At 37.4% G+C, this 13,527-nt stretch overlaps 1 protein-coding gene across 1 annotated transcript in view; it reads left to right on the top strand.

Annotated features, from left to right (window-relative positions):
• Nucleotides 1-213: 213 nt before the first annotated feature.
• The window catches only part of LOC103709198 (protein EXPORTIN 1A-like), a 30,288-nt gene continuing 16,974 nt past the window's right edge, over nt 214-13,527 (top strand). The window contains exons 1-16 of the mRNA XM_008794425.4: nt 214-606; nt 1,605-1,721; nt 2,649-2,741; nt 2,859-2,930; nt 3,195-3,302; nt 3,391-3,473; nt 5,129-5,267; nt 5,381-5,449; nt 5,761-5,838; nt 5,980-6,042; nt 6,191-6,235; nt 7,309-7,416; nt 7,511-7,609; nt 10,172-10,375; nt 10,884-10,943; nt 12,266-12,376. Coding sequence (XP_008792647.1) covers nt 511-606; nt 1,605-1,721; nt 2,649-2,741; nt 2,859-2,930; nt 3,195-3,302; nt 3,391-3,473; nt 5,129-5,267; nt 5,381-5,449; nt 5,761-5,838; nt 5,980-6,042; nt 6,191-6,235; nt 7,309-7,416; nt 7,511-7,609; nt 10,172-10,375; nt 10,884-10,943; nt 12,266-12,376 — 1,545 coding nt within the window. The 5' untranslated portion in view covers nt 214-510. The remainder of the gene's footprint in view (nt 607-1,604; nt 1,722-2,648; nt 2,742-2,858; nt 2,931-3,194; nt 3,303-3,390; nt 3,474-5,128; nt 5,268-5,380; nt 5,450-5,760; nt 5,839-5,979; nt 6,043-6,190; nt 6,236-7,308; nt 7,417-7,510; nt 7,610-10,171; nt 10,376-10,883; nt 10,944-12,265; nt 12,377-13,527) is intronic.

The following is a 13,527-nucleotide window of genomic DNA, read 5'->3' on the forward strand; positions in this document are numbered from 1 at the left end:
CTGGCAGGCGCGCAACGCACCTCTGGAAATCCAAGTCAACGGTCAAAGAGTCACTCGACCTTGGCCCAATCGGCGTCTTCGTAATTCCCACTTACGGAAAAGAGATGCGCCGCGGTGTCGCTTCCAAATATCTCTAGAACGCTAGGGGTATTATTTCCATCCTCTTTAAAACCCCAAGTCCTTTCCCCACCCTACAATCTTGTCGAGGAATCGCGAGCCCCCAAGGAGAGAGGAGAGTGGTGGTAAAGAGAGAGAAAAAAATAAGGAGAAAGGGCGAAAAAGGGAAAGGAGGCAAAACCGGTTCGAAGCTTCTCCTTTCTTTTATTTTTTCCCCTCTTTCTCTAAAACCTCGCCCGCTCTCGAGCCAAAGCGCACCAAAGCTAGGGTTATTTGTATTCCTTCCCCGCTTCCTGCTCCTTCCGTGCTATTTGATTCGTCTCTGGATCGAGAGAGCGCGGCCTTGGCATTGGTAGGGTTTTGCGCGTGATCTTTTTCGGGCTCTCTGCTGCCATGGCGGAGAAACTGAGGGATTTGAGCCAGCCGATCGACGTTGCTCTGCTCGATGCCACCGTTGCCGCCTTCTACGGGACGGGATCGAAGGAGGAGGTGAGCGTTCGTTTTTTATCCCTCTCCATTTCCTTCTTCTTGGGTGATATCTTTTGGTTTTTTTTTCGTCCTCTGGTCGGCCCGGATGGAGTTCGGTTGCTCGTCTTGGTTGTTTCTTGGGAAAGTCGTATGAATACGATGCATATACGTTTTCTCTGATTATTCGAGTTTTGATCGCTTAGTTTGAGATGAAAGACGACACTTTTCTTCAAATTCGTGGTTCTTTTATTCTTTTATCTAAATCCCGTTTAACTATGGGTATTTTGTTTTAGAATTGTTACTGATTCATGGGTCTTTCTGGAAAAGAAACCTTCTATCGGGACTCTATTTGGGTTTCAGATGAGAGAGAGAGCAGCTTTCTCGAAATTTATGATACTGTTTTGCACTTTTTCTTTAACTAGATGTTCATGTTTTGTGTTAGGGTTGATAGTGATTCGGTGACTATTTTGGTTAGAAAAGAAAAGGCTTTTTTCCCCCACCCTTGTTGGATTTCAAATGATAGAAGGCTGCTTTTTCGAAATTCTGGACTCCCTTTTCTACTTTAACTATGAATGGATGTTTAGTTTTAGGGTTCATACTGATTCGGGTTTCAATTTTTGGATGTTTTGTTCTTAATAAACGCTAGTCGAGAAGTTAGCTAGTGGGCCTATATACCTGAAAAATCATCTTTCGGTCACCTTGAACCTACTATATGAACTTTTTTTAGCTCTGCATTTTTTTCTGTTCAGCATTGCTGGGTAGTTTTTTTGGAGCTTCCTGAAGAATAACATGTAAACGGTACTACAACTTGTCTTTTCTGGCATTGATTTGCATCATATTTTATTTCAGTATATGTGGCTGCTGAAGTACAGTCAAGCATATTATAGATTCTTTTCACCCTCGGCCCTTTTTTTTTGGTTTCTTTCCTTTTTGCTTATGAATTCTTCTCTGATCTTTAGATTTGTCCGAAGCTGTATAGATCTCGTATTGACTGACACTGCCTTTTGATTTGTTGGCAGAGGACAGCTGCGGATCAGATACTGAGGGAGTTGCAGAACAACCCAGACACATGGCTGCAAGTGGTTCACATTTTACAGAACACACAAAACTTGAACACGAAATTTTTTGCTCTTCAGGTTAGTGCTGCACTTCATCATGGTCGATTAGTAATTGATACAAGTATATCACATGGTTAAATTAACCACTGGATTTGAATAGAGGTCATAGTTTAATTTATACTGCAATGTTCTTACAGTTTCCAAACAGTTCTTTCTATGTGTGGCTTTTGCATTTGGCTTTTTATTGTTCTAGGTCAAATTGGATCTATGGTTTAAATCCTTATTTATATGGTATTTGAAGTGTCTATAAAAGGTTTCAGGTTGTTGTCATTTCTTCCTATGGACCAAGAAATTTTAGGTTTATGAAGTAGCATTTGAAGGAGTTGGATAGGTGTAAGAGTAGATGCCTTGTCCAGTTTATTGGTTGAAATTTTGATGTTTTTAATTTCCTTATTCAACAAAAGATGGTTTATTTTTTCAATATATGTGATAAATAGAAACATGTCTGATTTTTGTAATTTGTTTTGTCAAATGATTCTAGAAATCCTATGTTTATTGTCCTGTAGGTTTGCTTGTTTTAAAGAAGTATTATCTTTGACTGAGATAAGTTTCTTGTAATTGTTGATTGGGAATTTTATTTTCCTCCAAGCCAATTTAAGGTTGAGTGCAAAAAGAGATGGTAGGAAAAGCTTCCATTTTTTTTTTTTACTTTTGCAAGCTGATAAGAAAAAGGTGAAGAACAAAAATAGTGAAAACAACAGAAAAAGCATTTGACAGAAAACTTATGAAGGTTTCCGAACAAATTTTGTATGTATTCAATCTTACAGTTTGAGGGCCACCTTAATTGACCAAAAGTTGCACCACTTTCTATACCATCTAATGTGTTTTTTTAAGATTATATTCTTTTGATGGTTCCGGTTGGTTATTTCATCCTACACCTACATCACAATATGAGGAACCATGCTCCAACTTCATTCTTCTCCTATAACCTTTGCCTCTTTATAGGTACTAGAAAGTGTCATTAAGTATCGTTGGAATGCTTTGCCAGTTGAACAACGAGATGGAATTAAAAACTACATCTCAGAAGTTATTGTGAAGGTATAAGCTTATCTTCCTTACTCTCAGCCAGTACAAGTTTGCTCCTATAAAACATAATATCTCTTTTATGTATTGCCAATCTATGCTTGCCCTTGTTAATTCTTGTCTTCTCACCAGATTTCAAGTAATGAAGACTCCTTTCGGCAGGAGAGGCTATATGTCAACAAGTTGAATGTCATATTAGTGCAGGTAAATTGCTGGCTTGTAAACTTCTGGTTTTAGACATGCTATTTATTCATTATAGATAATCATGGTATTATAAGTTGGGCAGTAAGGCGTTGAAAAGTTTTCTTTCGCTGTTGTATTATTTTATATTAATTGTTTATACTCATTCAAACCAATGATATTACAGCAATCGCTTCAATTCTAATAATTTTGCTTATACCTTTCCACCTTCGGTTTAAATATTCCTGGACTTCTTTATTTTACCATGTGGAATCTCCGGAAATACAGGTTTTAAAGCATGAGTGGCCCACCAGGTGGCAAACTTTTATTCCTGATCTTGTATCAGCAGCAAAGAGTAGTGCAACGATCTGTGAAAATTGCATGGCTATATTAAAGGTATCCACCCTTATCCCCAAACCTTTGTTGTAGAAGCACACTTTTTCTATTTTAAAATATGAATCAATATCGATTGTTAAGCATGCAGCTTCTTAGTGAAGAAGTTTTTGACTTTTCAAGAGGAGAAATGACTCAGCAGAAAATCAAAGAACTTAAGCAGTCGTTAAACAGGTAATACATTATGGTGACCATAAGCACTTATTTTTCTGCTTTGCTTGTAAAGTATGATCCAACTTTGTTGCATTGCAAGCGAATTTTACTAACCTTATCACTTGAATTGCTTATAGAATGCTCTCTATTTCATTGATCAAACAAGGCTAAAACGCTTTGAAAATCAGCAAATGTTGGGTGTTAAGTCCAATTTGTACTATATATAAGGCAATCATTCCAGCCAGGAGTGAGCCAACTGAAATTGTCTTTTCACATGGTCCAGCATGAGATAAACAATGAAACAATCTCTTTAGATGAATTCTTATTCTGCTTCTGCACCAAAAAGACATCTTTAGCTGCCTTTTGCTCATGCGCAATATAATTCTGTCTTGTATAATAATTCACATATACTGCACCCTGTGTCTGGTAAATCATGTTTAGGCGTGCATTTAACCATATGTGTTTATAATTCACATACAATTTACAAACAATCAAAAAATAGCAAACAGTTATGGTACACTGTAGTATAAATGTGAATCAATCTGCATACAATATAATAAGCCCCTATAATATTTCAAACACCTTCTATTACTCTAAATCATGCATCTAAAAGTAGATTTAAGGTCAATTCATGAAAATCAGCAGCAAAGAAAAGTTAACAGTTAACAGTGGCATGTCTAGAACTAGATCAGGAGTTATGGTTGTGACCCATATGATGAGATTGGAAAATTCTTGATAACAAATGCCCAAAGGTCTGAAAGTTGTGAGCATGAGGAAACACTGACTCAGTTGATAAGCATATTCTTGAAGGTGGATTGCAAGTGACAAGACATATTGATGTGGGTGGACTTAATCATACAACAGGAAGGTCGGCAATGTTGTATGGTTCAGAAAGTTGGGCAATAAAGAGGGTCCAAGAAAACCCATTAATTGTAGTAGAAACGAAAATACTGAGACTGACAAGTGAAAAATCTTGGAAGATTACAATGAGGAATGAGTGTAAACTTAGGTTATGGTGATGGAGAGCTGATTGAAAAGATACAGGCATATAACAAAGATCCAAGGTGGTTCTGGTAAAAAGATGGACTCTAATTTTTGGGGAAGGATTTAGAAAGTGGATATCATTTAAAGTAGCTCAGCTAGAAGCTGTGAGAAAGGATTTGGAAAAGCTTGCAGTAACATCAGAGATAGGCTTAAATAGAAATGGTTGGTGGGTGAGGATTTGTGATGCTGACTCAAAATAGTTGGGGTGCTTGTTTTCTATAAGCATTTATCTGTTTCTATGCTGAAACTTTGCTATCATTTTGCTGTAGTGTTAACATTCATAATATTTTTAGGGTAATTGCACCTGATGGAAGCTGTAGGCCTGTAGCATGAGTGCATTGTTCTTTCATGGCAGGAGATATCTGAAATTTGACTTTAGTGCGATATCAGTTGCACCCTTAGCTCAATGAGTTTCTTTGCTTGCCTTATTCGTTCAGCTGGCTTCTATATCAACTTCTACAGTTTTTTTTTGAAGAATAAAATTTACTTGTCTTTTGAGACCAATGTTGCTTCTCTTGCCATCTTCATGTTAATCTTTGAGCCTGTACATTTAATCATCCTGATAATGTTTGTCTTATTTTTTGTTCTTTAATCGGATAGCTTACCCAATATTTATTTGATTTGTTAAACAGTGAGTTTCAACTCATTCATGAGTTATGCTTATATGTACTATCAGCATCTCAGAGGACTGAACTTATACGGGCTACATTAGCAACACTGCATGCCTTCTTGTCATGGATTCCTTTGCGTTACGTGTTTGAGTCTCCGCTGGTTTGTCATAGGAATCTTTTGTTTTTTGATCAACAAGTGTGCGGTCAATGCACTGTTTTTGTTCCGAGTTCAGTCCAAAACTGATACATCCCTTTTTGTTCAATCTGTGATAGCTGGAGACACTCCTGAAATTCTTCCCTGTCGCATCATATAGGAATCTTACACTTCAATGTTTAACAGAGGTATGTCTTTTCTACATCTTTCCTTTAAGAGTACAGTATCTTTCTTTGCCCATTCTGCACACATTGTGCTATACATTGGAGTCAGATAGCACCCATCGTTTCATGAGCATCTGTTGCCACATAGTTGCAGGGACATGTTACAGAATCAAAAACATTCCCTTTTTGAGAAAGCCTTGAGATCTGTGACTGTTAAGATTTTGTACATTGTAGTGCACATGGTACATGGATCGTTGTTCATATGCTTTTCTGCTTGTTACAAAATAATCTAATTGTGCCATTGTGCATATGTGGTTACATCTTGGTATTCACAGATTGCAGCACTTCAGTTTGGTGACTTCTACGACATGCAGTACGTCAACATGTATACCATATTTATGGTGCAACTACAGGCACGATTTTTACTGTATTATTGAATAAAATTTGGAATTTACCTAAGATGTTTTTGTGATATGCATTGCTTTTATTCTTGCTGAATATGCCTTTTATTTGCTTTTGTGCGGAATGCTGAGACCATCTCCTATGTTTGTCAGTCTATCCTCCCACCTGGAACAAATATACCGGATGCTTATGCAAATGGTTCTAATGAAGAGCAGGTACACCTTTGTTAATTAGATGGTCTTTGTCAGACTTTTGTTTATTGCAGATTCATATTTTGTTGTGAATAAGTTCTTAGGTTCTTCTTTTCTAGTGTGCTTTTTGATACCTACTTATACATTTTCCTTTTCCATCCCTTTTAAACAGGCTTTTATTCAAAATCTTGCACTGTTTTTCGCTTCTTTTTACAAGGTAACTTCTTTTTCTTCTGTTAAATGTTTGAAACTTTAGGAAATTAATGTGCTCATGAGTAGATGAATGTCCTCAATTGAGAAGCTGTAATTTGTAAGAGAATATATTATGATGCACTAATAGGTATAGACGGGACTTGAGCTGTATCTTTGGCTAGAATAATGTTGATAATTATCATATACACCTTTGGAAGTATTGGTCTATGTTGTTCTCTGAGGCAGCTTTTTGTTCAGGATTAAAGCAGTAAATAAGGTCTGAAATAAGCCTTATGCCTTCCAAACAGCTTTCAGAAAACAAGCATAACCAAGGGTTAGTTCTGCCAGTCTTGATTGTGCTAGGCACAACTTTATTGGAAACATCATAAATTTCCTGGCATACCTCCATTTCTTTAATGGACAGAAACACCCTCAAGCACATGTTATTCCAGAAATTGATGCATAATACAAATATGAATAACTTGTGGCCTAACCAAAGTATGTTGTACCGGTATCGCTAGGTGTATCGGTCGTCTACCGGATTGGTAGGTATTGGTTTAGCGTGTTCGGTACCGGGCCCGTACCGAGAGAACCCAGCCGGAGCCGGGGAAGAAGAAGAGAAGGAGATAGCGAGTGGGAGAGGGAGGGAGAAGGAGAGGCATCCCCCCCCCCGGGCCTTCGCCGGCCCCCTACAACCCTTCACGGGCAGCGGAGGCCTCTTCTTCTCCCTCCCTCCCCCGCTCGCTCTGTCCTTCTCTTCTTCTTCTCTGGCTCCGGCCGAACTGGTTTGTAAGGCGGAACCATACCGGTAAGCCACTGGTACGGTTCGGGACGGGCAGAACCGGCCGGTACTATTCCATTAGGCATTACTATTCCTATCCCACTTTTTCTTGTTCTCAATCAAACACAGCCTAGCCAAATTCTGTTCTTGGTTTGACTTTTGAGTTGCATTTAGTTTATTTATCAGCACTGATTATGAGTTTACTTTATATCCTATGTCATTGGTTAGCAAAGTGTTATTTGGGACATTTACATGTGTGACTTGACCATGTTGGCACATTGTATTGTTGATTGAGTGGAGGCAAATTTTTGCTGCAGGCTCATATTCGAATATTGGAATCTACTGCTGATAACCGGGCTGCTTTGCTTTTGGGTCTTGAATATCTGATTGGTATATCATATGTTGATGACACTGAGGTTTTCAAGGTATGAAAGTATCATCTGCTGTTCTGTCTATACTGACCGAATGCACAGATTGGTGAGTTCCTGTGCTAATGATTTACCAGATGAGCATCAACAGGTTTGCTTAGATTATTGGAACTCATTTGTCCTGGACTTGTTTGAGAGTCACCACAATTTGGAAAACCCTGCAGTTGCTGCAAGCATGATAGGTTTCCAGGTATATTTGTTTCATACTAATCACTGGCATTATGGATTGCCTAGTTGCATTTGTTGTTATTTCTTTGTCACATGGTTATCTTTCAGTTCACAGCAAATTCCACTGCATACTGTTACATTTCCAGGCAATAATAAGATCCACTGGTTATTGAATCAAAGTTAAGGTGATTTTTGTAGTGGTCCTTTTCAATATGGTATGTGATGGCTCTATGTTATTCTCCATTGGTTAACTTAGAGGGAGTATGGAGAATTTCAAGCAGATCCTAAACAAGTACCAGCAAATGTTTTGAAAACTTAAAGACAAAGGAATGAGACTTTATGTACAACTGTAAGAATTTTTTTAGTACCAATCAGGACCTTTATATATGGTGAAATATGGTTTCTATCATATAAGGAGTATATGCCTGGAAAAATGAATTTCAATTTAAGTGATGAAGGCGAACCACCACACTTAGGGGTGTTATCATGTCAGGCAAGGTATGCTGAACCAACCGGAACAGCGCGTACCGAACTGGTGCCGACAAGCACCGGTACGGTACAACATATAAAATCGGTTCCGACCCAAACTAGGTCGGAACCGATTGGTTCCGTATTTGAACCCGTGCGAACCGGGCCAGTTCCCACCGGCCCAAGCACGGCTTCCCCGCGCGGGCGCGAGCTGGGAAGTGCGCCCGCGCGGGGTTCCCTTACGCTGGGAAGCATCCGTGCACGGTTCCCACGCTGGGAACCGCGCCCACGTGGGGCAGTGCGCGGGCGCGAGGGGGGAATCGCGCGCTTCCTCGCGCAGGGAACCGTGCCTGCGGCGGGGTTCCTAGTAGGGAATCACGCGTTTTTTTTCGCATCCATGCGCGTTGTTTTTTTTTCCTCCGTTTGCGCCTGTGTCTGCTTTGTTGGCTAACTACTGGTGCCTACCGGTATGCCGGTACAGTCGGTCCGGCGGACCTACTGTCAGGTCTAGTGCAGGTTTCACTAAACCCAAACTCATAAGAATTGGGGTTTTGGGTCTTAACTTTTGTTCCATATCCAATTGGGTTCTATTTGGGTTCGGATAATAAAAATATGTATTGGGGTCGGGTCAGGTGGGGATAGGTTTTAGGTACCCATCGGGTATCAAAACTATATCTTGAAGAGTTAATCAAACTAAGATAATCTATACTCTGAGAAGTTTATAAATGAAACATCCAATACATGCTACAAAAATTAAATCATTAACAACAAGCACTCAAAGTTTAACTATATGAAAATGATTGACTAAAATTGAAAAGATACACTTGAAGTCTTAAGTATAAACACCCATACATGTTCTAATATGTCATTACTTTTTGTTCATTCTGTCTCTCTAAATTATAGAAGTGTCATATTGCTAAGAGTTTAGAAATTGAAGAATATATCAATAAAACTAATATTTTATTTGTATATATATGTATCTATGTGTATGGATAGGTATACATTTGTGTGAATATATGTATGTATGTATGCATGTATCTATCTATCTATCTATATGTGTGTGTATGTATGTATGTAGTAAATCGTGTAATTATTCAGGTTTGGGTTGAGTAGGTCGGGTCTAAAAACATCAAACCAAGAACCTACCTAAAAGTTTCAACAGGTCTAAGATTGACCCATTTATCATTGGGTCCAAGTAAGGGTCGGATCAGGTCCGGGTTGTGTACCGGGTTTGCAGGGTGTAGTGGTAGGCCTAACCACACACTCAATGTTCCTCACATTGTTCCATGCAAAATAACGACCATGCCAGTGAATAGGTTTCAAGCTTTAGGGGCTCAAGAAGAAGAGTTCCCCTCCTGTGTACCATCATCATTGCACAGAAGATTTTTAGTAGATTGTTTATCAGGAAAAGAAAGTTGATGGTTTAAGCATGTGCATATTTGATTTTCTTTTCTTTAGAATGTTAATTACTTGGAAATTTGTTTAGCATGTTCCTTTTTGAATTAAAGTGATATAATATAAAAGTTTATAAAGGATAAGAAGAATCAGGACCATATTGAGAGGATTAATGAGGGTATGGATTTCAGTGAGTTTTCTCTGTATGTATGTAGTAGTACAGTACACATAAAATGGATAGGGGAGTTTACATACACTTACAAATTTGAAGATGTAAATGGATTAATGGAATTCTGAGCTGTTGGTTATGATCTACAAGGTCTAAGGAGGCTCTAAGCTGCCCATAAACAAAAAATATATGATACTGAGATGCTTTTCCTGTTCAGAAAGTCATCCCAAAATTAAAGCACAGTGTAATGCTATAAAATATTAATTTGGGAGAACTTGATACACAAGCAAAGAGTCTGCAAAACTCTGCAAAACAAATAGACGTTTTGTTTCTAGATGTTTTAGACCTTCTAGATCATACTCACTAATTTATATTTCTTTTGTGAAACTTCATCTTAAAATTTGGTATTCTCTGTATAGTTGCTCTTGCACGTATAGTCCCATTTTTCAACATTTTCTGTGCTACTATATCTCTGCGCCTGCATGCGCACACATGAACTGTTGGCTTGACAAAGCATTTTTAATATACTCATGCTACCTACCAATTCTGCAGGCTTCACTACTCCCTGGGATGGTCGAAGGGCTTGGCTCACAGTTTTTGCAACGACGTCAGCTTTATTCTGGTACATTGTCAAAATTAAGAATGCTCATGATATGTCGGATGGCAAAACCAGAGGAAGTTCTGATTGTTGAAGATGAAAATGGCAATATAGTTCGTGAAACTATGAAAGATAATGATGTCCTTGTTCAGTACAAGGTCTGTTGGATAAAAGAGCCATATAAGCTTTCCAACTTTTGTTAATTCCCTGCATGATCATCATTTAGAATTATGCATTTGATTTTGGCTTTTTTTGGAGGGATATCATTTCATTTTAATTCTGGATAGCCTGTTTAATGGACATGTGGCGATTTGTTTTTGTGCTAGAGAAAAAAAAACATCAACTCACCTTTTGCTTGGGTATCACAAATATGGGTTGACAAGATGCTTGTAAAATCTGAACGATATCACGTAGTTGTATATGCTTGGCATTAATAGAATATCAGTTGTTGATTGCTTTTATCTTTATTTGGATAATATTCAGCTTACCGTCTGGGAGAATCGGCTCTGAGCTTTTCAATGTGGGAAAATGTTATATTTAACTGCTAAACTACTGAAGAAGTGCTTGGATAATTCTGATACGAGTGCAAATATTTTATTATGTGTTTCTATTCCTATTTTTTTATGATTGACCCTACTTATGCTCAGCTGTAAATTGTCTTTACAGATCATGAGGGAAACATTAATTTACTTGTGCCACCTTGACCAAGTGGATACTGAACAACAGGTATGGATTGGTTGCTGAAACTTCATTCTTCTAATGTACAACAACTCTCTTTAGGTATAATTACCAAGAGAATTGCCTCTTGTGATTCCCTTATGTAATCCCTGTCTACTAATAAATAGCATCACATGTTGACATGATAAACAGGAATTTGTTCTCTTTTTTCATTAATTTTTTATTGTGAGATTTCAATGTCATAACAAGACAGGAGAAAGAAATGACGTTAGTCTAGTTGTTTGTTACGGAACACAGTTTGTATGTCTTTCGCACCATCGTCATCTCCATGTTAAAGTCCTGCTTGCAAGCCTTCTAGACAAGTGCTAATGCTTGCCCAAATTTGTGCTTTCAGGGCTGCATCAGGTTGTTTACTCTAGCTTGTTAGCCTATGCATGAAAGATAGTGGATCGGAAATTAAATTATACATGAAAATAGAAGCACTTTTACAAATTTGGGAATGATGATTAAGTCAGCAAGGTAAACATGTGCAACAGGAGAAACACAGGGGAAATTGTAGAATCTGAATATTAGAGAAAATCTGTAGATAGGGATTTAAGGAACATGCTGTAGGCTCAGAGGTTCAGTAATTGTATTCATTGTGTTAACAAATAACAATCTCTACTGAACTATTGATAAAATATGTTAAAATAATTTCATCAAACTATGATAGATGCACTCTTATGAAAAATTCTGTGATTAGGCAATTACATGAAACTGATCATGACGTAGTTGAATTTCATTCTGGTTGTTATCTCCCTATTCTAACTTAAGTGGTTGATATATGAATCCAACCTGCCTTATGAATCTTATGGTCTTCACTGCACCAAAATCTGTTTACACTGAAGCTCTGCAATGGCTTAAGTTTATCATAGAATTTAAAATTAAAAGGTATATTACTAGTGAAGGGAGAAGACCTTTATAAGTAATGTACACGACAAATATGTAATTAAAATGTATTCCATAGTGAAGGTAGAAGACCTTTATGAGTATTGTACGTGCCAAAAATGTTATTGCAAGCCCATTAGTAATTGTAGAATTTTGCTGTTTATTGTTCTTGTTTTTGTTTCTCTTATGTTCCTCCTGCTTTTTTGGTGTGTTGAAAAACTAGTTGCAAATTTTGAGGTTATAAGAGAGCATGCACTGTGACTATCTCTTATCTGATTGGTTTATCATATTAGTATTTTTGTTATGTTGTTTCTGTTCTGCAATTACTCTCTCAAATCTGTGGAACGCAGATATTGTTGACAATTGTTATGCTTTGGAACTCATTTTTATCGATCTATATTACAAATTACTTTGGTCATACATTCTTTGATTGGTATTTTCAGATGTTGAAGAAATTAAATAAACAGTTAAATGGTGAGGATTGGAGTTGGAACAATTTGAACACTTTATGCTGGGCAATTGGATCAATATCTGGATCTATGATGGAGGAGCAGGTGTGTGGTTCCAGTTTGAACCATTAATTCATGTAGACATGTATTTTGTATTTTGATCAATATCATTCAATATGTTAGAAATGATGCTGACAAGCTCATTATTCTACATTGTTTCTTAGCTGGTTTCTTATTAGGCATGGTTGTTTTCTTTTTCCTTTTAATGTTTCATCATATGAATGAGAGGAAAATTTTGAGTCGTTATTGACTGTTCAATTGATCTTGTTGCACTTTTGTATTATACTGATGCTGAATTATTCTGTAATTTGACACAGTAATAATTAGCTGACTGTTTTGTAGCTAGATGTCTGTTGGTTGAAAGGCTAGACAATACACACATTCAGCTTGAAAAAAAAGTAGAGTTCATTTTTATTCAAAAGTTGAGCTTTGAATCCATGGTTACAAGTGTGCCATTTTTGACTTTTCCCATTTCTTCTTGTTGGTTATCCTAACCTTGTACTTTTTGCTTTTAATTTGGTATTAACTAGCTAATAAAATATCCATGTAGAACTGTCCTTTCTAATATTTTATATCCTTGCAAATTTTACTATTTTCATTATAAATATTGATTTAATTTCTAATCCGAGGAGTTTACATCTGTTACTGTTTTACCTTTTAGTCTGGAAGGTCGCACAAATAATTATACTTTGTGGAATAAGGTTTAATAGTGAGATAAATTCTGTCATGTCAGAAGGTTTACAAATCCATGAAGGCCTTTAGGGATTGAAAACTTAATTAGAGGACTAAAAAGTTTTAGCTGCCTTGTTAATATTCTCCGTAGGGATACATTAAGTGCACTGTGAAGTTTGAAAATTGGTGAGCAGATGTATGGCTTGAAGGATGCAATAGGCCCTTTGTCGTGATATTATGCAGCGCGTATAACAATACAAAGTGGGGAAAATGATCGCTCTTTGATAAATCACTATGATAGCATAGATGACATGCATAATGTGAGAGAAATATATCTGCCTGGAGATGCTGAGGTTGTGAAAGCACGACCCTTTGAGAAATACTATGCCAGGTGTTTCTGTCCATATGCCTATCTAGAGCTTTGCCTAGCTCTAAATCTTCAGTACCACAGGCCAAGTGGATGTTTTGCAAGATAAATTTTCCTCACAAGCTAGACTCTCTGTCACACTGCACCTAGGAAAAGG

This window comes from Phoenix dactylifera, chromosome 11 (assembly GCF_009389715.1).
Source record: "Phoenix dactylifera cultivar Barhee BC4 chromosome 11, palm_55x_up_171113_PBpolish2nd_filt_p, whole genome shotgun sequence".
Classification (NCBI taxonomy): domain Eukaryota; kingdom Viridiplantae; phylum Streptophyta; class Magnoliopsida; order Arecales; family Arecaceae; genus Phoenix; species Phoenix dactylifera.